The sequence below is a fragment of the Rhineura floridana genome, chromosome 3, assembly GCF_030035675.1.
Source record: "Rhineura floridana isolate rRhiFlo1 chromosome 3, rRhiFlo1.hap2, whole genome shotgun sequence".
NCBI lineage: Eukaryota > Metazoa > Chordata > Lepidosauria > Squamata > Rhineuridae > Rhineura > Rhineura floridana.
In genome coordinates, this window is record NC_084482.1 from 88,651,213 (window position 1) to 88,673,944 (window position 22,732).

General features: G+C 43.0%; 1 protein-coding gene across 4 annotated transcripts in view; it reads right to left on the bottom strand.

The window, feature by feature from the left end:
* ARHGEF37 (Rho guanine nucleotide exchange factor 37) overlaps positions 1-22,732 on the bottom strand; it is a 92,979-nt gene that overhangs the window by 26,589 nt on the left and 43,658 nt on the right. For all 4 annotated transcript variants that reach the window (XM_061616845.1, XM_061616843.1, XM_061616841.1 and 1 more), the window contains 4 exons: positions 13,029-13,237; positions 11,812-11,935; positions 9,073-9,220; positions 2,318-2,517 (listed from right to left, as the gene is read on the bottom strand). In XM_061616845.1, the coding sequence (XP_061472829.1) occupies positions 2,318-2,517; positions 9,073-9,220; positions 11,812-11,935; positions 13,029-13,229 (673 nt within the window). In that variant the 5' untranslated portion in view covers positions 13,230-13,237. The remainder of the gene's footprint in view (positions 1-2,317; positions 2,518-9,072; positions 9,221-11,811; positions 11,936-13,028; positions 13,238-22,732) is intronic.

Below are 22,732 nucleotides of genomic sequence, written 5' to 3' on the forward strand. Positions count from 1 at the left end.
AAAAAAACCACTGTAATTCTCCATCTTTGGAGATGCAGTCCTGATTGCAGGTGTTGCCACCACTCACCATATGGTCAGAGGCACATGTTACCAAATTCTTCCAAGCTACACAGCAGTGGATTAGACTGTGAAAGACCAGCCCAAATTGTGTTTGCATTTTGACAAATTTGTAGGGCAGTACAATATCTCAGAGAGGAGGTCAGGTCTCCTGCTCCCCTGCTGCATTCACTATAGCTGCCCAATCTCCCTGCTTTTTAAAGTTTGATAGAAATATATGTTGTTGACTATAGGTACATTCTTAAACCACAAGGTTTTTTTTTGCCTATTAGTGAATTATCCTGTAACTCTTGATGTTCTCCACCAAGTATTCTCCAAATTCGGTGTGGCTTTGAAAATAATCACATTCACAAAAAATAACCAGTTTCAAGCACTGTTACAGTATGGTGATCTGGTAAATGCCCAACAAGCAAAACTAGAAATTATGGTTAAAGAGTCTCTCTCTCTCTCTCTCTCTCTCTCTCTCTCTCTCTCTCTCTCTCTCTCTCTCTCTCTCTCTCTGTGTGTGTGTGTGTGTGTGTGTGTAAGAAAGAGACAAAAAGAAGGTTGTAGTCACAGAAGATTCACTCAAAAGTTAAATTGGATCAGAATACCAGTTAAAGAGCTTTATAAATGAAATTAATGTTTTAGAGGAGAAAGAAGTCATATCTATATAAAATGGATTTTGATGTGTGATAACCCAAATTTGGATTGTCTAATTATGCTGAATAGATTATAATCCTTAAAGATGTTGGTTTTAATATGTTTTTAAAGATGTTTTGTTTTAATATATTTTAAAGTCTGTTTTTATGATGTTTTAGAGTGTTTTTAGTGTTTTTGTTTGCCGCCCTGGGCTCCTGCTGGGAGGAAGAGCAGGATAGAAATTTAAATAATAATAATAATTACTCATTATTCATCTCACTTCCACTATGGTAAAATTACATAACTTACATAATTTAAATAATTAATTACATAAATTATGTTGTCATTACATTATTCTACCCCATTCATTTCAGTTCAAACGAAACACAATGCAAGTGGGGGGGAAACGTAATCAATTACTTAACATTTGCGTACTAAAAGCAACAACAGGAAATACAGACTGCATTCATTGGATTGATTTCTGCTCCAGATATGGGACAAATAAGAGATCATTAGCAATTTTTGATCCTGTTTCCATTTTCCCCCCTGAATTCTCTGACATTGCTAACTAAAGGGAATGCCCTGATAATTCATTTTTTCCTCCCCCTTTTGCTATAATGCTACCTTTGCTACTGATTGATTCCAGCTTGACAAGTGACACCGAACCAACCCAACTCAGGCATGAATGGCCAACAGCTCCAAAGCAAAATTCCACCTCCAAAAGCATCTTCTTTTCAAGAAATGTTTTCCTGATGTGTTTTCATGAGTGGTGTATGTGTGCGTCTGCGTGCTCCAGGTCCACTTGTGAGTGCTTCCTAATTCTTAGCCTATTAACTTTGTAAGTGCTGGTTTGGTAAACTACTCTCAGTGTAACATAGAGATGGGGGAGAAATTAAATTCAGTTTTCATTTAAAGGTGAATCTATTAGATTCACACTTTCTGAAACAATATGAGAACCGAAACAAAGCCAACCTGGGCCCTGGGCTCCTGCTGGGAGGAAGGGCAGGATAGAAATCAAATAAAGAAATAAATCCTTCAAAATTCTTTATCTGAATTTTGCAATGCAGTTTTCCAACCAAGTTACAAAAATGCATATATTAGGGGAAAGTATACGTAAGAATAAATATCTTAATGAAAATAACATAAAATGCATTATATTAGGAAAAAATTGCTTGCAAAAATATGTACATCAGTCAAAACCGAACATAAAATGGGTTTATTAGGAGAAATTAACAGTAAAATCTTAAAGAATTTTCGTAAGTATTTTTTTAAATTGCAAATTGCTGCAAAAATGTGGAAAACTAAATTTAAGATTGAGAAACTTAGTGAACCAAAATTGACAGATCTTTCCATCCCTAGTGCAGAGGCAGAACAGATGTTAGAGGGTTTTCTTTAAAAAAATCTTTTGATTTCTTTTCTATGTGCTCTGTATTTTTTTGTTGTTGTTCCCATGATTAAGACTGAACCATCGTCAGGGTACCCTACACAATCTAGACCAGTGCCCCACAGAGATATTAAGCATGTGCACAGAGTGGTTCCAGCAGAAGAAATCTATCTAAGTGGCTGAAACCAGGCACACATTACAGGGCTACTGGAGTTCTACAGCAGAAGATGCCCAGAGCCCATCTATTTCCCTCACCTACTTCCTTGCGTCTTTTGTACTCATTGATATTGGCATTGACGTCAGTCATAGCAGCAGCTGCGGCTTGAAGGGCTCCGTAGGCGCTGTCACTGTCCGGAGTGTTTTCCAATATCTTCTGCAGTAGCAGTGGGTATTTTGTGATTCGTTGCACTGGCATCACCAGGAAGAAGCTCAGGTCTGAAGCACCAGTATGAGGCCTGTCCAAGAGATGCATAAGGATATTAAGCTTTAAGGAGGCTTCAGAACTTTCTGGCCTTTCCCAAACTGGAGGAATGACTCCCTAGATTTCTGTAACAGACAGAATAGGCTCTACTCTGTTGTTTGCTTTTGCTTGTTTATTGAAACCTGTAAGAAAACTAGTCCCATGTCCATATGGAGCACAAGCAAAGTAGCCTCATTTCACAGTGTCTCAAAGTACCGGAAGTTCCTGAAGATGGCAGCAAACTTTGCTGAACCTGGATTTTACACATAGAATTGGGAATCCTATCACCTACAGATCCATTTTTGACTGGACCTCACACCATCAGGATCTGATTCTGATCTAAAATGGATCTGGATTAGGGCTTTTGAGGCCTCTGGCCCCTGGTGCACAGCAATAATGATTCAGTTATAGTGCATGGTGATTACATAGAATCATAGAACAGCACAGTTGCAAGGGGTCTATAAGGCCATCAAGTCCAACCCCCTACTCAGTGTAGGAATCTAACTTAAAGCATAAGCATAATAAAACAGTCATGTTGACTGGTATACTTGATGTAGCAGGGCCTGGAGTCTTCTGTTGCTGCTGTAACATTGACTCTGCAAATGAGGTCATCCATACCACTGTATCTGTATCCCAAGAACTTACAAACTGGAGCAGGGGCAAGGAGAACATAAAAACACAAAAAGGATCCTGCTGGATAAGAGCAAGGCTTCACTGTCCAGTATCCTGCTTCGACAGTGGCCAGCCAGATGCTTTTAGGAAGCCCACAAGGAAGGCATAAAGGTAATAGTCCTCTCCTGTTGCTGATCTGCAACAACTGGTACAGTGGGGCCCTGTGTTTCGGCCCCCTTCATTTCAGTGTTCTGCTAATACGGCGGTGCCAGCTGGAGCACGGGTGATCAGCTGGAGCATGGGGAGCTCTAGCCGCCATGCTCCAGCTGACAGAAATCAGCTGGAGCACGGGGAGCTCCAGCTGCTGCGGTCCAGCTCACAGCAATCAGCTGGAGCACGCGAGCTTCCCGCGCTCCAGCTGATCGCTGTCAGCTGGAGCACACCAGCTAGAGCTCCACGCACTCCAGTTGATCACGCGCTACAGCTGATCGCTGTCAGCTAGAGCGTGGCAGCTGGAATACAGTAGGGCCCCACTTTCTGGTGGTTTTCGCTTTTCGGCGGGGGCCTGGAATGTAACCTGCCATATGAGTGGGGCCCTACTGTATTCCATAGCATACTGCCTCTGAAGATGGAGATAGCATGTAACCATTATGACTAATTACCACTGATAGAAGTATCCATGTTTTTGTCTAATCCTCTTTTAAGCTACCTAAGATAGCTAGTTTAGCACAGCGGGGAGGACAGCCTGGCTGGGAGTCCAGAGTCTGTGCGTTCAAATCCCCGCTCGTGTCTCCTGGGTGTCAAGGCCCAGCTAAAGGTCACCCCCACAGAGAGTGGCTCAGGGGTTACGTGCCCTGCCACCTGTGCAACCGGGGGAAGCTGCATAGTCCCAAGGAGCCCAGTTGGCCCCCCCAGCTGGCAGTTGCAGACAAGGAAGGGGCTGGCTTGTGCAGCTGTGGCAAGCTGGGCAGGCCCTAGCCAGCTGGGGAGGACTAGCCTCAGAGCGAGGTAAACCCCCTCTGAATACCGCTTACCATGAACACCCAATTCATACGGTAGCCATAAGCTGGGATCGACTTGAAGGCAGTCCATTTCCATATCCAAGCTGGTGGCCATCACACCTCATGACAGTGAATTCCATAAATTAATTATGTTATGTGATGAGTAACATGAGGATGGTCAAGAGGGCTCAGTTCTTGGCAAATGAAGGCCACAGTAGGGACTAGAGCCTTGAGTGCTTCCACACGTGCATGGCACATCATGGATGCTGGAAATTTTTAGAATCATAGAACAGCAAATTAATGGAACCTCAGTGGGACGACGTAGCATAGACAGTATTTGCACATCCAATTTATATTCTGCTCTTGTCCACTATTCATTCTTTCAGTAAAACTCCTCCAGATTCAGAGCTAGACAGTAGGTGGTGTTAACTGGTGTGCACCATGTTCCATTGACTTGTGTGGACCTTGTCAGATTTACACTCTCTGGTTTGGGGAGTTTGTCCTTGCGCATTTGCAAAAGAGAACTGTCACCTCTTACAACCATGTTCAGTCACTCAGATAACAGTTTCAGCCAGCTGAAGTTGATGGAGTGACACAAAGGACACAGATGCTGCCAGCCACTGACTGATATTCTTGCCTCGTTACACACAGTGTCTGGTTTGCTTAGCTGACAAACTCACTCTGGGATGGATTCTTCACTAACAGATGGAAGTGAGCAGTAGTGTACTGGCAAATTCAGAAGGGCAGGGTCCCTTCATGATAGTCACAGCCACACACCTCTTTTTTTGCTGCTGGGTTGGGAATGAGATTCTTGTTAATGCCTTCTCCCACAACAACAGATGTCCCTAGGAGTCAATAAGCACAAAACAGGAGAGTGCTAGCTACTGAAAAGAATCTTCTCAGTGGCTGGCTCCTTTCACTGATTGGCTCCAATCAGCAGGAAAAGATAAGGAAGCATGTTAGAGGACTCTTCTCAGTGGCTAACACAATCCCCTTTCATGCTGATTGGCTCATAGGATGCTGAAGAGATAGGGACCCTGTTGGACCCTGCTCCCAAAAAAGTAAGGGGTCTAAGACCCCCTGAGACCCTGGACGACTACATCACTGGGAGTGAGAAGTAACAGAGCCTGGGAATACGTGCCTGCAACAGAGCCTCTGAGTGGGTACTGTATCATAGCATTGCTGGCAATTTTTTTAGCCACATATAGAAATACACTGCCAAATAAGTTGAAAAATGGAAATTCCTGGCTCAGTTCTTCATTGCCATTGATGGACATTTGGATTAGCCATCAACGATGACTCAGGTAAAAACCTTGCCAGCAGCAGAGACAAGAGTGTGAGGAGTAACAGTATAAAATTGTGGAAGACAAACAGACTCGCCAACATGGTGCCCTCTTGATGTTTGGGACTACAATTCTGATCAGCCCTAGCTAGCATGGCTAAGAATCAGGGACTGTGGGATTTGTAGTCTGCAACATCTGGCTGTGTGTGTCCTCAAGTCGATTACGACTTATGGCGACCCTTTGAATCAGCAACCTCCAATAGCATATGTTGTGAACCACCCTCTTCAGATCTTGTAAGTTCAGGTCTGTGGTTTCCTTTATGGAGTCATTCCATCTCTTGTTTGATCTTCCTCTTTTTCTACTCCTGTTTTTCCCAGCATTGTTGTCTTTTCTAGTGAATCATGTCTTCTCATTATATGTCCAAAGTATGATAACCTCAGTTTCATCATTTTAGCTGCTAGTGATAGTTCTGGTTTACTTTGTTCTAACATCCAATTATTTGTCTTTTTTGCAGTCCATGGTATGCGCAAAGCTCACCTCCAGCACCACATTTCAAATGAGTTGATTCTTCTCTTACCCACTTTTTTCACTCGTTCATTCGTACATAGAGATTGGGAATACCATGGTCTGAATGATCCTGACTTTGGTGTTCAGTGATGCATCTTCGCATTTGAGGACCTTTTCTAGTTCTCTCATAGCTGCCCTCCCCAATCCTAGCCTTCTTCTGATTTCCTATTGTTTCCATTTTGGTTAATGACTGCGCCAAGGTATTGATAATCCTTGGCTAGTTCAATGTCCTCGTTGTCAACTTTAAAGTTGCATAAATCTTCTGTTGTCATTACTTTAGTCTTCTTGACTTTCAGCTGTAGTCCTGCTTTTGTGCTTTCCTCTTTAACTTTCATCAGCACCCGTTTCAGATCATTACTAGTTTCTGCTAGTAATATGGTATCATCTGCACATCTTAAATTATTGATATTTCTCCCTCCAATTTTCACACCTCCTTCATCTTGATCCAAACCTGGTTTCTATATGAGCAACATCTGGAGGGCACCACATTAAGTAGGCATTCATTTTCTACATGGGCAGCAGGGAAAGGTACTCGCTCTCTCCTTCCCTCCTCTAGGGCCACTCGAGCCCCGTTAAGTTTGGTCACGGGAGGGAGAGCCATGAAAAAGAAGCATCTGCACTCCTCATCTTCTTCCTTGGTCACCTACAGCTGAGTGTTGCCCACTCTAAGCCCCTATTATTCTAGGCGGGAATGAAGCTGAGTGGGAGAAGGCTGCTGAGAGCTCCTTTGTTGCTGGAGGGAGCGGTGGATGAGCTGCACTGAGCAAGACCTGAGAAATGGAAGTAACCCAACGTCCCGTTGCTCGGCGTATCTGTTCTTCTCTCCCCATGTTCCTCCATTCCAGCTTTCTTTTTTCAGGACGGAGTTGCGCTTAGGCTGCAATCCTAGGAGTGGGACTCTGGGAACTATCCTTGCCAGCCAGCCAGCCAGCCAGCCAGCCAGCCAGCCAGCCAGCCAGCAGAATTGTCTCCACCTGCAGCTCTCAAGAGATGTGGCCCAGCAAGATATTTAGCTGTAGAAGTCCAAGGCAGTGGCCTTGGACACTGCCCATTTGGTCTCAGTAAGGACTTAAGGTTAAGCTTTCTTGGCGTGGCCACTATGAAGCAAGATGGCTGCTGTGTGCGCTCATTAGTGTTGGAATATGTGGTTCAGCTCGAACTCTTTGAGGCTGCATGAGGTTAAAAGGGTAGATAGAGAGGAGACCTCCTGATTGCTAGGCTAATACCTATCCTTTGATCTCCTGCTGACTCTCCCTTTCTGCTAGGCCGATATGCTTAGGATGTTGACCACATCTTCTGGTCTCCTTTCTTCTTTCTCTTGAGAGGGAGAACAGACATATTCCCTTTGTCTCTCCCTCTCCTCCAAGCATGAGGGCAAACACTACGCTTAGTGCTTGCATCTCCAACTTAGCTACTTAGCTAGATGTAGAACTCTTTCCTATCAAGTATGTACTTCCAGAATCAAGTAGTTCTTTCTTATTTTAAAGCTTAAAGTCTCTGTCTGACTAATTCCAGGGAAGGTGTAATCTTTAGCAAAGATTCAAATACACAAAGGCTCACTCAGATGCTCAAATACCTAATTTCGCTACTCTGCAACAATTAGAATGCCTGAAGGAACTCCTCCAGCACCAGATGGGTTGCTGCATCGGTGGCTACATCACTCTCTCCGGAGAAGAACTTGGAGAAGGGACTTCTCTGTAATGGTGCCCCAGTGGTGTAACTTTCTCCTCTTGGAGACATGGACGGTCATATAGTGATGGGGCTCTACTGTATCTCTCTCTCTCCCCCTCTGTTTTCTCTAGCTTTAGCAGACTAGATTGATTTGAGCTTGTTTTGTGATATTTTGTGGTGTTATTTATGGATACTGTTGAAGTTTTTTATTATGTTCTGAATTGTTTTCATTATATTGTTTTATTCTTGCTATGGAAGCTGCTTTGAGGTCACCTGTTGATGAAAAGCAGCATACAAATATACTAAATAAATAAATAATACATTGCAGCAATGTATAGATGCCTATATATCTCTGTGTATGTCTGTAGCAATCTAACCTGCTCCAACCAAAGCACTCATGAGGGATAAGAATACTTCAAAAGCAAAAGCCATAAAACTAAAAACAAATACCCCCTGAACATTAAAAGCTTGCCTGCCTACTCCTTTCATTCCTGTGCAGGGCGTAAATATGGTATATGAAATATAGCAAGTCTTTAGATTGATTTATTTCTCTTTCTGGTTGGTCCCTTCATTGTACAATGCTTTGACTTGCTATGACCATGGTTGCTTGAGAATTATTCTGACTTGAACTTGACATCGTATCTGTCTATGATTGAAATCTTCTCTTTACTTTAGCTTTCTTTTGTCCATGATGATTTGTGAGCTAAGTCGCTGTCTCGGTTTTATTATGATATAATAAAGCAGGGGGGAAGCTACATCAGCCATCCATGCCTCCTTAACTGCAGTCATCAAAACTCTGTCCAAATGAAAAAGTTTCTAAGGCTGAAATGCTATGCACTTACCTGGGAGTAAATCCCATTGAACTCAGTGGGACTTAAGTCTGTGTAAACAAGCACAGGTTGTACATCTCTACAGCAGGCATGGGGGAAATGTGGCCTTCCAGATGTTGCTGGACTCGAAGCTCATCAGCTCTAGCTAACACTGCCAATGGTCAGGGATGAGGGAAGTTGTAGCCCAACAACATATGAACGGACACAGGTTCCACATCTCTGCTCTACGATGTACAGGATCCCACCCATTTAGGGTTTTGTAGCCAGGTAAACAGCATCAGCAACAGTAATTGTGGGTATTAAATTTATAGTGCAAATATGTTCTTGTACAATACTATGTATTACATGTTGAGTATTCAATAAAATAATTTTGTTTGTTGAAAAACTATTCTGTATTCTACTTCTCATAAATCAATAAAATAGGTTCCAGAGAAGAAAGCTGGGTATGCCTACTCTTTGATTTGCAGATAAAGTTCAGTTGAGTCATCCCTGTCACTGTTAAAACAACTTCTAGCACCATTCTAATTTTCAAGAGGTTTAACACATTTAAAGTCACATGGTTCTTACTGTCAAGGGAACTACTTACACTGTGGTAGTCAGGATATCTACAATCTCTTTCTGCAGTCTTGAGTCCTTCCTGTAAATTTCCAGCAGTAGAAGAGCTTGATCGTAGTCACCACAATAAATTTTATAGGCATTCTCCATCTCCTCTTTGAGCTCTTGGAATAAGGTGCCTACCATAGCAAAGGTACAAGATAGGCATGCTGCAGTGACAGTCAGATTTCCAAGAGAAGTGCCTGAGGAAACACTCAAAGCCACCAAAGTAGTAGTAATCATCCTCACCCTCAAGTCTGAACAATTAATCACTCTTCCATATATATGGAACCTACAACACCTACTTCTCATTTTACTGAAAAGACTAAAATCCTGCAACCAGAATTGGTTAGTTAGTTCAAATCAAAATGTAAGATCAGTAAGTCCAGGGACTAAAATTACCTAGCTGATCCATCACCTTCAGCCTCCTTCCCTCTGGGCTCCCTGTCCTTTACCTTTGCTTTTATCTGGGTCCTCTCCTTAGTCTTCAGGTTGTCACTGTGGAAAGATTCAGGGCTCATCCAGACGACTGCAAAATGTGTGACACGCGCGCTATGTGTGTTTATTATTTTTCGGTTGTCCAAATGACGTCGCGCGGTGTCACACATTTTCACGGGTTAAATCCGCTCCTTCCAATACTGGCAAAAATGCTATTTGCTTTTTTAAGCCGGTAATCATCCGCTGCAACATTAGGGGCTTGGATGCAAAACTGTGGTTTATAGAGTTGTAGGCGGTCCATAGGCGGACCTTGGGCGTGTCCCAGTACCCCTTCCGTCTTTACCATCCAATCATGGATTTTCACTTGTGCGCATGTGCGCGAATGTGCTTGGAAAAGCCCGGGAAACTGAACCAATCAGAGCCACAGGATGTTACGTTGTACTTCTCAGATGCAGAAATGTGCATTTCCGCATTTGCACACAAGGAGGTACTGCAGTTTACGCAGCCACTGTTGTAGGTAGGGAAGAAAGAAGTGGTGGTTGCCAGCCTAATTCATCTTTCCACTTCTGCACAAGCTAGCGAGGGGTGGCAGGTCGCAGTGGACCGCTGGCCAGCTCGTCGTCAGCCGCAGCTCGGGTCACTGCACTGCCCAGGCTGATGGAAGCCAGGGGCAGTAGCCGTGACAAAAGGCTGGGGGGGGCGCCAAACAGCCCACCAGCTGATCGCCAGCCGCCTCACAGCTGATCGGTTCGCTGCACTGCCCCGGCAGCAAGCAGCAGTAGCCACAAGAAAGCCTCCTTTGCTTCATGCTGGCTCCAGGGGGAAGGAGATCGGCACAGATCTGGCCCTGAACACCACACTCTGCTGGGCTTTTAAGATCTTTTAGGGTTTTTTTTTCCTTTTCTCTCTCCCGCCCCTTCTTCCCTTTCAAATTATTTTGCCCCTCTTAAGGATGAAAGAAGGAAGTTTTTTCTCTCTCTACAGAGCTGCTGCTACTGCCTGCTTATTAATTTCACATTGAAGTGGAAAGATAATGATCCCATCCCTTATGTGCCTTCCTCAGAGCTGCTGCTGCTGCTGCTGCTTGTTAATTTTGGAGTGAGCGGAAACATTGTATCCAAGGATAATGATCCCATCCCTTTACGTGCATTCTGCAGAGGAGCTGCTGCTGCTACTGCTTGTCAATTTCACATTGAAGTGGAAAAGGTTGCAAAGTATAATGATCCCATCCCTTCATGCAAGAACTAATGTTCTCTTTCGCTGCTCGATGTTTAACTCTTATGGCAGCTTGAATTCATGAAAGGGAAATATAGTTATGTACAATGCAATAGGAACCCAAATAGTAGCTGGATATAAGCTCTTATTTCATGCAGGTTTTTTCTTTTTTAAAATGTATCTCCAGAAACATTAACATGCGTAAAGGTAGAAAAGCATACAGTTGGTTTTGCAAAATATCGCAAATACCATAGTTTTTTTATCAGGAAAGAGCGAATAACAGGCAAAGTGAGGACTGTCAGATGACAAACTGAATATGGAAAACGTGGAATATCCCACTCTGTTTGGATGAACCCTTAATCCCTGCCAAATGGTCAACTTTCCTTTCCCTCAAACTATACAGATGGCGGAACTCTTTTGCATCCCATCAACATCGCTAAAAAGTGAAAGGAAGGATCAGCTACCATGCAAACATGTGATGATCTAATTAATCAGTGCTGGACTATAGCTCCCTTTAGACATTCTCTTGGCCACGTGGGATTCGGTTATCCATGAGCAACTCCTGTACAGCTGGGGGAATGTTTATGACCCCACCACGTGGACAGGTTTTGATCACCTATTCCCCACCCCAGCCTCCCAGTATTCCTCTCAGAGCATCAATCATTTAGACATGGCAGAGCCAGTCAAAATTTCACAGTCATGCGGGAACTGCTCATGCATTAGCAGTTCCCATTCAGCTGAGAAATATGTCATCAGTTTTCTCTTCACAAAAGTATGGCTTAGAAGTTCAGGAAAAGGTCCAGGAGGGATTCAAATTTGAAAATGAATCCATGGCTCAGGTAGCTGTTGCCTGGGCGACTCTCTCTATGTTCTGCTAAGTGGTTGCAACCTTGATGCTTTCCCTAACCTTTTAGCTCTTCTCTTTCTGTTCTAGCTGTACAATACAGAAATGCTAAAAATACTTTAAAACATCATAAAAACAGACCTTAAAATACATTAAAAACAAAGCATGTCACCGATTTAAAAATATCTGTTCCAAATGGCCATGTATAGTACCGATTGTCATATTCCCACTTACTGATACGAGAGAGCTGCTCATCCTCCTGGTTCATTGTAGCTTCAAGTCCTTTTAGGAAACATTTGGAGACATGCAGGATATCATCTATATTAGAGAACAGTCCTTCCAGGTCAATTTCAGGCAGCTGAAAGACACAATAGATTGGGTCAATGGATCAGTTCCTTCTCTGTGCATCTAAGAGCAAGAAAGTCACTACCATTTGAACAGTGATCTCTCTCTCTCTCTTCATCTCTACACTGCTTCTAAAGCTACATCCATAACACCTATGCATTCTGTGCCTGCAGAAAGATAAGAGCATGGTGTTGCAAATAAATATACCAAATACAGTGCTTAAAGTCATATCCACATCATACATTTAAAACACAGTTATACCACTTAAATAGTCATGGCTTCCCCCCACAAAGAATCATGGGAACTGTAGTTTATTAAGGGTGCTAGAAGTTATAAATCTGTGAGGGATGAACTACAGTTCCCAGGATTCTTTGCTGGAAGCCATGACCGTTGAAAGTGGTATAACTGTGTTTTAGATGTATGGCGTGAATGCAACCTAAAAGTCCCTGCCTACCAACTTGCTGGCAGTAGCCACCTATAGGCAGGCCTCTAAATGTCCAGGCATTCCCATTGTTGAAGGAACTAGGAGAAGGGTGTAGCACCAGCTTATGTGCTACAGTGTACAGTATCTTCACAAATGGAGGCCATCTAGGGTTACCTAAAGCATCTCACACTGCAGCAGTCCACTTGCTATACACTATCATCATGGCAGTTTGTTAAGCTGCATACACACCATACCTTTAAGGCACTTTTCCTTCCCTGGGAACTGTAATTTGCCCTTCACAGAGCTAAAATTCCCAGCACACAAACTACAGTTCCCAGGATTCTTTGGGGGAGAAATGTCCTTTAAATGTATGGTGTGTATGCAGCGGTTTACACCAAGTGCTGACTTTCACTATTAGCAATGAATGCTTATTTTTCTTAAGTCCCCTAATGCATTGCTGTTTATATAGCTTGAGATTGCCTGTGGTGGATTTTAAACATTTTGGTGCACAAGTCACTAAATATGTGGAGCAAGGGTAGCCAACATGGTGCCCTCCAAATGTTGCTGCACTGTAGCTCCCATTATGTCTGACCATTCATCATGCTGGCTGGGGCTGATGGGAGTTTGGCAACATTTGGAGGGCACCATGTTAGCTACCCTTGGTAGGGAGGATCTCTCTCACCTGCTTTTTCTGGAGGTGTTCACGGAGATCTGAAATGCACAGCTCAAGATTCTGTACATAACTAGTCTCTGTGTTGATGAGCTCTTCCACAGCCAGTTGTTGGTTCTGCTCTGCTTTGTCGAGGCATGTCACTGTGTCATATATGTGTTCAGCCTCGGGTGCTTCCTTGACCAGCAGTTCTTCTGTGCTGTCATTTGCCATATCAGGAGCTAGAGACAGAGAGAGAGAAGAAAAGACGGGCTCGAATGTTTATTACATTTTGCAAATGCAAGACAATCGCCACAGGGTATACTCATCTAACCAACAACAAGGATCAATGAGGATAGATGCTTAAACCATTGGTAGAGAGCTTCTGTAGGGTAGAGGCTACATGTTTCAGTTGTGAACCAGGAAGCTGCTTATTCAGATCCTGCCTAGGCCCTGAAAGTCACCAGGTGGCTTAAATGGTTAAGGACATTTGTATTCCACTTTTCAACGACAGTCCTCAAAACAGCTCACAGCATTTATAAACACACAACAGAACAGGCTTAAAACAAGAACAGCAGCAAAACAACTAGGCCGACTCTAGCAGCAGCTAGCATCTTTCCCACAGAGCAGGTCTTAGATGGCCCTATGGTGGGAGCAGAGATAGTCTGCTAGAGTACCAGCCTATAACTAACTAAATGTTACACAGAAACACCTGCTAAAGGAATTTGTATGTAATGTTTAGGCCCTGTGGCAAGTTATCTCTCAGCCTTAACCTCGTTGCTTATAATATGGGGATAATAAGCAAGGACCCATGAGGAACTTATGAAAGAGAGAGGGAGGAAGAATGCTCATTTTTCCCCTCCAGAGATTACATGTTTCAGTTGGGAACCAGGAAGCTGCTTATTCAGAACCTGCCTGGGCCCTGAAATTCACCAGGCATGCTACTATCACTGGGTTGAGCAAAGTCCCCCTATCTTTCCAGGGTTGTTTCTTTGTTGCTGCTGCTGTGGGGCTAAAAGGAAGAAATCAGCAGGCTTTGAGTCCTAGAAGCTGGTTTTCCCTCAGCAGCATGGGGGTAGTGCACAGAGATCCAGTGTGGTGTAGTGATTAGAGTGGCAGACTAGAACCCGGGAGACCAGGGTTCAAATCCCCACTCACCCTTGAAGCTTGCTGGGTGACCTTTGGCCAGTCACTGCCTCTCACCCTAACCTACCTCACAGGGTTGTTGCGAGGAAAAAATGGAGAGGGAGTAGAACCATGTTTGTACAGCACCTTCAGTTCCTTGAGGAAAGGTGGGATATAAATGTAATGATAAAGAAATAAATTCTCAAAGCTTTGCCCAAAGCTGTGTTGTGGGCAAGAAGAAAGTCACTTTCTCCCAGCACTTTGCAAGCAAAGCAAAGGTCTGAGTCCTTACAACAGGTCGTGTCCCATTTCTATCCTGCCTCATCATCCTCGTTTTCACAACACTAGAATGGGGAAGAGGCCCCACAGACAGCACAAAACAAACAGAAGACCCCAAATGTGTGAAAATGATAATTCAATCTGTATAATATTATTACTGAGAGACATTACTGATTCAACATTGGTTTTCAAAAGGAGGTATTACCTAGACTCTTGTCAACTGGTTTCTTATTAATATATACATCTTATGAATACAGTAGGGCCCCACTCATACGGCAGGTTAGGTTCCAGACCGCCGAAAAGTGAAAACTGCCAAAAAGCACATCAGCTGTAGTGCGGGGGAACCTAACCTGCTGATCCCGCCAGAGGAAGAGATCGGCTGTAGAGCGCTACAGCTGATCTTCCCCTCCTCCAGCATGATCAGATCCAGCGCGGGAGTCTGATCGCATCAGAAGAGGAGGAGATCAGCTGTAGCGCTCTACAGCTGATCTTCCCCTCCTCCGGCAAGATCAGCTGGAGAGCGGGGAGCTCCAGCCCCACCTCCAGCTGATCGCCCTGCTGGCGCCGTATTAGCGGAACGCCAAAAAGCAGGGCGACAAGAAGCGGGGCCCTACTGCATTATTGATTTGTTCCTTTCCACTGCACCATGGTATATACATTGTTGCACGCCACCCCAATCTCCGAGTGGTGAGAGATCTCCAGGGGTCCCTGTGCTTGCCCAGGGTTTGGTTTCCTTGGAAAGGTCAGCGGAGACTATGGTGTCTTTATGAAATATGGCTTACTTATTCACACATATTCCAACCTGTGCTTAAGATGGAGATGTTCAAAGCATCAGCAGTCCAATAGATCTTGCATTTTCCAGCAGGCTTGCAGGAGGCATCATAAAGCCATGGTGCAGGGAGCTAGCCTCTCTGCATGTCTCCCGTTTCCAACCTTTCCTCAAACTCAGCTGAAAAACACAAGCCTCTCTTGGGGGGGGGGGCTCTCCTGAAGAGTTTCAGTAACAATGGGATCTCCGTGGCCCAGTTAATGGGCACTTGATAGACCCATTAGCTCACCTGGCCACTCTATTAGACTAACAAAGGAGATCTGACCAGCAAAGCAGTTTACTCCGCTGCAGAGCCCACCTCCAGGTGCAGGGTTCCAAATCAGAGGCTAGAAGGGAACTCATATAATCTATCTCAACCCCCAAACCCATAACAGTATGTACCATTTTAACAGGTGTAGACACCATGTACGATGTTGCATTATTTCAGTTTTACCCATGTATTTTTAATTGTTTTGTATATCAATAGTAGTATAAAGATGGCATTCTCATTTTCACAGATTTGGAATTTTGTATTTATGTTGTATGCACCCCTGTTTCTGCCAGTCACATCTTCTCCCTAAAGAGAGTTACAATAAATAGATTATAATAGCCAGCTATTGGGTTGCTGTCAGGACTAATGAGGGTCAAATTATGTGTTACACTCAGCTGCAAGCAGCTTTCCACCAAGTTTTGTTTTTCTGATTAAAAGTATTCAGAGAAGGCTGTCGTCTTAAGCCATCATGGTGGTGGCAGAAGAGGTTTGCTGGGTGGGGTGGAGCTGCTATGCTAGCTTCAGTGCAAAAACACTTAAGGTGTGGTCTGGGGAGAGTCCCGAGGGCTAAATTTTATTTATTTATTTTATTCAGCTTATATCCCGCCCGACTAGCAAACAGCTCTCTGGGCGGCAAACATAGAAACATATACAATAATAAAATTACAAGATCAATATAACAAATATAAAAGTACATCATCTAAAATACCAATTACAACATTTACATAAATAACTTAGATTAAAATGCCTCAGAGAAGAGAAAGGTTTTAACCTGGCGCCGAAAAGATAATAGTGTCGGCGCCAGGCGTACCTCCTCGGGGAGACTATTCCACAATTCGGGGGCCACCACTGAGAAGGCCCTAGATCTTGTTACTACCCTCCGGGCCTCCCTATGGGTCGGGACCCGGAGGAGGGCCTTCGTAGTAGACCGTAGTGTACGAGCCGGTTCATAACGGGAGAGGCGTTCCTGCAGGTATCGTGGTCCCGCGCCGTATAAGGCTTTATAGGTTAATACCAACACTTTGAATCTGGCCCGGTAGCATATTGGAAGCCAGTGCAGGCGAGCCAGAACAGGTGTTATATGCTCAGACCGCTTAGTTCTTGTTAGCAGTCTGGCCGCCGTATTTTGCACTAGCTGTAGCTTCCGAACCGTCTTCAGAGGTAGCCCTACGTAGAGCGCGTTGCAGTAGTCCAAACGTGAGGTTACCAGAGCATGAGCCACTGATGTAAGGTCCTCCTTACTCAGATAGGGACGTAGCTGGGCTACCAACCGAAGTTGGTAAAACGCATTCCGTGCCACCGAGGCTACATGGGCCTCGAGTGATAGGGAAGAGTCTAAAACGACTCCCAAACTACGAACCTGATCCTTTAGGGGGAGTGTAACCCCGTCCAGGACAGGGTATGTATCCACCATCTGACCAGAGAAACCATCCACCAGCAGCATCTCAGTCTTATCCGGATTGAGTCTCAGTTTGTTAGTTCTCATCCAGTCCATTGTCGCGTCCAGGCAACGGTTCAGCACATTGACCGCCTCACCTGAAGAAGATGAAAAGGAGAAGTAGAGCTGCGTGTCATCAGCGTACTGATGACAACGCACTCCAAAACTCCGGATGACTACACCCAACGGCTTCATATAGATATTAAAGAGCATGGGAGACAAGACTGAACCCTGCGGGACCCCATATTGGAGAACCCACGGGGTCGAGCAATGTTCCCCAAGTATTATCTTCTGGAGACGGCCCGCCAAGTAGGAGCGGAACCACTGCCAAGCATTGCCTCCAACACCCAACTCCGCAAGTCTCTCCAGAAGGATACCATGGTCGATGGTATCAAAAGCCGCTGAGAGATCAAGGAGAATCAACAGAGTTAAACTCCCTCTGTCTCTCTCCCGATATAGGTCATCACACAGGGCGACCAAGGCCGTCTCAGTGCCAAAACCAGGTCTGAAACCCGACTGAAATGGATCTAGATAATCAGTTTCATCCAATAGCGCCTGGAGCTATTAAAGAGGCTTGGAGAGTTGCATTCAGCCCCCAGGTCTGAGGTTTCCCACCCCTGCTTTGGAAGTCTACATACATAGGCTTCTCTTTTGCAGTTGTCCATGCTCAGCACATGGATGGGAAGGATGCAACACAGCTTCAGGATCAAGCCCAGCCCCTTTAATATGAGGAGTCCCTTCATGAAGGGGCTACTGAATCAGAGGCAAGTTATATGTGGTGTCACATAACATCTAGAATGGAACACAATGAACAATCTAGAGCTCTCATAAGAATTTGTATTAGGCAGCTTATACAACACAGAGGCTTGTCTAGAATATGTATTATAAGCTGATTAGCATCAGCAGTTGGCATTGCATATTCATATATGACAGAACTTCTATAAAATTGCCATGAAAATGTGGCCATGGTTAAAGGATACAAAATATTTCCTTGAGATGCCCCTGAAGCGGCTGAGCTGCATTGCTCAAAATGATAGGTCTGTATCCTTGGGTGAAGCTACAATTTATATATATATATGCTTAAAATCAATAAAGAGCAGATTTTGTTATTTGCCTGGGATTGTGAGATAACCTTTCAGGATGTTTTGACAGATGGATTTTCCGCGCCCCCAAGTGAGCTACTCATCAGTCCTCGCTCTGCCTTATGTGCTGTTTCATTTTCAGGATACCATTCCTGGCAGTTTAGATAGCAAAACAAGTCCCCTCTTTCCAGATACAATTTCCTGCCAGCCAAGACTGGTAACCACAGATGTTCACATTAACAAATGCCTTACAACTTACTAAATTGTATTTGTTACCATCTTGTTCTGGGAATAGGAGTAATCCGATTCCACCAAGAAAGCCAACAAAGTTGTATTTCATTTACCCACCTTTAACCCTTCATCTTGGTGGAGTGGGAGGAGAGAATATTTAACAGGACAAAGTTAACATTGCCTATTATAAAATATCATTACTTTTGTGTTTGTGTATTGTTAGAAGCACCTAAAAAGTTTTTGAAAGCTTTCCTACAATTTACACATTTACCATTAAAAGTTGTTGCATGCCTGACATGGCTCCATGCTTTTTTTTTTTTTTAATTATTTAACGGATTTATATGCCACAATCACCAAAAATCTCTAAGCAGTTTACATAAAACAATATAAAATATTCATTAAATACCAATAAAATCAAATGTTAAAAACATGTTGACCTAACATTTATCAAAATATAAATAAAATCAGTAGTTTTAAAATAAAAATGCGTAACAAAATAAAATAAAATGTTAAAATTATACGTTGAGGTAGGCTTTCTAAACAATTTTTTTACGAACAATACAACAAAGGTACCTGTCTAAGATTAATGTACAGAGAGTTCCAGAATGCAAGAGCTGTACAATACCAAGCAAGAGCTGTCACACTGAAGTATTCCTTGCAAGTGTGGAATAAACATTATGTGGCACTTGTAAAAGTGCCAGTTCTGCAGATCAAAGCAATTGAGTGGGCACATGTGGAGTAAGGCAGTCCCAATCTGTTGAGGGCTTTATGTTCTAATGATAATATCTTCAGTTTGGTCCAGTTAACAAATTGGCAGCCACTACAGATCTCTGAGCAGACAGGATCTAACTCCTGTAAACACTCATATTGCAGCATTCTGTATTTACTCTGTATGCTGACAAAACTGCAATATCCTTGCAACTAAAGCACTACCTTGAAAAAAGATGCCTGGATATCCCATAGCAGATTAGTAACATGTGCATATTTTTTGTGCAGCTTCCCTCCCACCCTGCAAAACAAAGAACAAGCAAACAAAAACCCCTAGAAGACTTAAGAACTGGGTGAAAATTAATAGACCATAGAGAAGATTTCTATCTTTAACCATAAACCACATGACGATGTCATTATACTACAGTATTATATTCTAAACTCTGTGTCAGTCTGTGCTGTACACCTATAATGTGGAGTTATTTTTATCTGATTGCTGCTATTGATCAATTGTATTCACTGCAGGCTAGCTACTGCAAGAGACATTTTAAGACCCATTGAATCTAACAGGGAAAACCACAGATGGCTCTTATATAGAAGCTTCTTTTCACTTGAATAATTTAATACTATTTATTAATGCAACAGAGGGGCAGCAAATAGAAAGTTGGAAACTTTGTCATCATCATTATCACCTCCAGGATTATGACCACAAAGAAGCCAGCTTCACCTGAGAATAGCTGCAGAACAGGCCTAGAACCTCTTGTTTTATTTGTACCCCATTATGCTTATGGACATTTTAGAGAGATGAAATTGGAATAAAAAAGCAAAAGCAAAAAGAGATGGTCACACTGAGAATGTCCATTTCTCAATTAATCAGTTAACCTATTTGATAAAACCAGAAACCTCAGAATGCTTCAATACTGATGCTTTGTCTGTCCAGGGGCTCAACCAGTCCACGGTTTCTAGGCCTGAGGCCAGAAGACCCCTGGGGTGCCTCAAGTAATCAGATAACTCACTATCACAAATTTTGAGAGTTCCCAGTCTACACAGAGACTATAAAGGGTCTCTTAAGAGCTCTAAGGGAGATAGAAGTTCCATAGGTGCTGTTCCTCCCACCCCTCAAAACAGCATCAACTGAATGCTACCCTTCATTGGGGTTCTTCAAAGGAACTCTGTGCTTTTTAAAATATAGTGACCCTAGATTTAACGCTAAAGAAGAACAACAAAACAATCATAATGCCAAAATACAATTTAAATAACATCCCAGAAGAATATAAAGATCAAATAAGGAACAGGTTTGAGGCTTTAAACTTAGTTGACAAAGCACCAGAAGAACTATGGAGTGAAATCAGAGACATTATCAGGAAAGAATGCAAAAAGACAATACCTCTAATTAGAAAGAGAGAAAGACCTCAATGGATGACTGAAGAAACTCTTAAAATGGTTAGAGAGAGAAGGAAAGCAAAAGCAAAAGGAGATAGAAACACAGTCAGAACCCTAAATGCAACAATACAGCGACTAGTATGCAGGGACAAAGAGAACTATTACAACAGTTACTGTATAGAAATAGAAGAGGACAACAAAAAGGGTAGTACAAGAGCCCTATTCCAAAAGATTAGAGAAATGAAAGGGAAATTTAAACCAAGAGTAGGGATGTTGAATAATCCACAGGGGAACACACTGACTGACCAAGATGAAATAAAAGGAAGATGGAAGCAATACACTGAAGAACTCTATAAAAGAGATGCCAGGATGACAGATTCTTTCACAGAGGAACCGTATGATGAAGAACCAGAAATTTTAGAATGTGAGGTGAAAGCTGCTCTTAAAATACTTGGAAGAAACAAATCACTAGGAACAGATGGCATACCAATAGAGTTGCTACAGCTACTGAGACTGAATCTGTCCAAATTTTGACAAAAATTTGTCAAGAAATATGGAAAACTAAACAATGGCCCACAAACTGGAAGCGTTCCATATACATCCCAATTCCAAAGAAAGGGGATCCCAGGGAATGCAGTTACTATCAAACTATTGCCTTAATATCCCATGCAAGTAAAGTAATGCTCAAGATTCTACAACTAAGGCTCTTACCATATATGGAGCAAGACATGCCAGATGTCCAAGCTGGATTTAGAAAGGGAAGAGGCACCAGAGATCATATCGCAAACATACGTTGGATAATGGAATGGACCAAGGAATTTCAGAAGAAAATCACCCTGTGCTTTATAGATTACAGCAAAGCCTTTGACTGGGTAGATCATGAAAAACTATGGAATGCTTTAAAAGAAATGGGGGTGCCACAGCATCCAATTGTCCTGATGCACAACCTATACTTTGCATAAGAGGCTACGGAGAAACCAATTGGTTCCCCATCGGAAAGGGTGTGAGACAGGGGTGTATTTTATCACCCTATTTGTTTAATCTATACGCAGAACATATCATATGGAAAGCAGGATTAGATCAAGATGAAGATGTGAAAATTCGAGGGAGAAATATCAATAATTTAAGATATGCAGATGATACCATACTACTAGAGAAACCAGTAATGATTTGAAACGAATGCTATTGAAAGTTAAAGAGGAAAGCACAAAAGCAGGACTACAGCTGAATGTCAAGAAGACTAATGTAATGACAACATAAGATTTATGTAGCTTTAAAGTTGACAATGAGGACATTGAACTTGTCAAGAATTATCAATACCTCGGCACAGTCATTAACCAAAATGGAGACAATAGTCCAAAAATCAGAAGAAGGCTAGGACTGGGCAGGGCAGCTGTGAGAGAACTAGAAAAGGTCCTCAAATGCAAAGATGTATCACTGAACACTAAAGCCAGGATCATTCAGACCATGGTATTCCCGATCTCTATGTATGGATGTGAAAGTTGGATAGTGAAAAAAGCGGATAAGAAAAAATCCACTCATTTGAAATGCGGTGCTAGAGGAGAGCTTTGCGGATACCACGGACCGCGAAAAAGACAAATAGTTGGGTGTCAAAACAAATTAAACCAGAACTATCATTAGAAGCTAAAACGATGAAACTGAGGTTATCATATTTTGGACACATAATGAGAAGACATGATTCACTAGAAAATACAATAATGCTGGGAAAAACAGAAGGGAGTAGAAAAAGGGGAAGACCAAACAAGAAATGGACTGATTCCATAAAGGAAGCCACAGACCTGAACTTACAAGATCTGAACAGGGTGGTTCACCACAGATGCTACTGGAGGTCGCCCATTCATAGGGTCGCCATAAGTAGTAATCGACTTGAAAGCACATAACAACAACAACAACGGTTTGTCACATTCATAGAATTCTTGTTCTTTTGACACCTGTGCAACAAGGAAGTTCAGCAGCTACAGCTTTTTGCAACAGGTGATGATGCTAAAGTTTACCTCCTGAATTACTGCCTGTCATGAAGTTGATATATAGGCACAGGGGCACTGCTAAAGTCATATTCACACCATACATTTATTCCACTTTAAACAATCAAGGTTTCCTTGAAAGAGTCCTGGGAAGTGTAGTTTGTAAAGGGTGCTGGGAGTTGTTAGAAGACCCCGATTCCCCTCACAGAGCTGCAGTTTGCAGAGTGGTTTAACTCTGGCAATTGTAGCTCTATGAGGGGAATAGGAGTCCCCTAACAACTCTCAGCACCCTAAACAAACTACACTTCCCACAATTCTCTGGGAAAAGCCATAACTGTTGAAAGTGGAACAGCTGCAGTGCTAGAGGGACTGAAGAAGACCTGCCCTGGGAGTGAGTCTCTGAGCATCTGGGTGCTTGCTGCTTGTT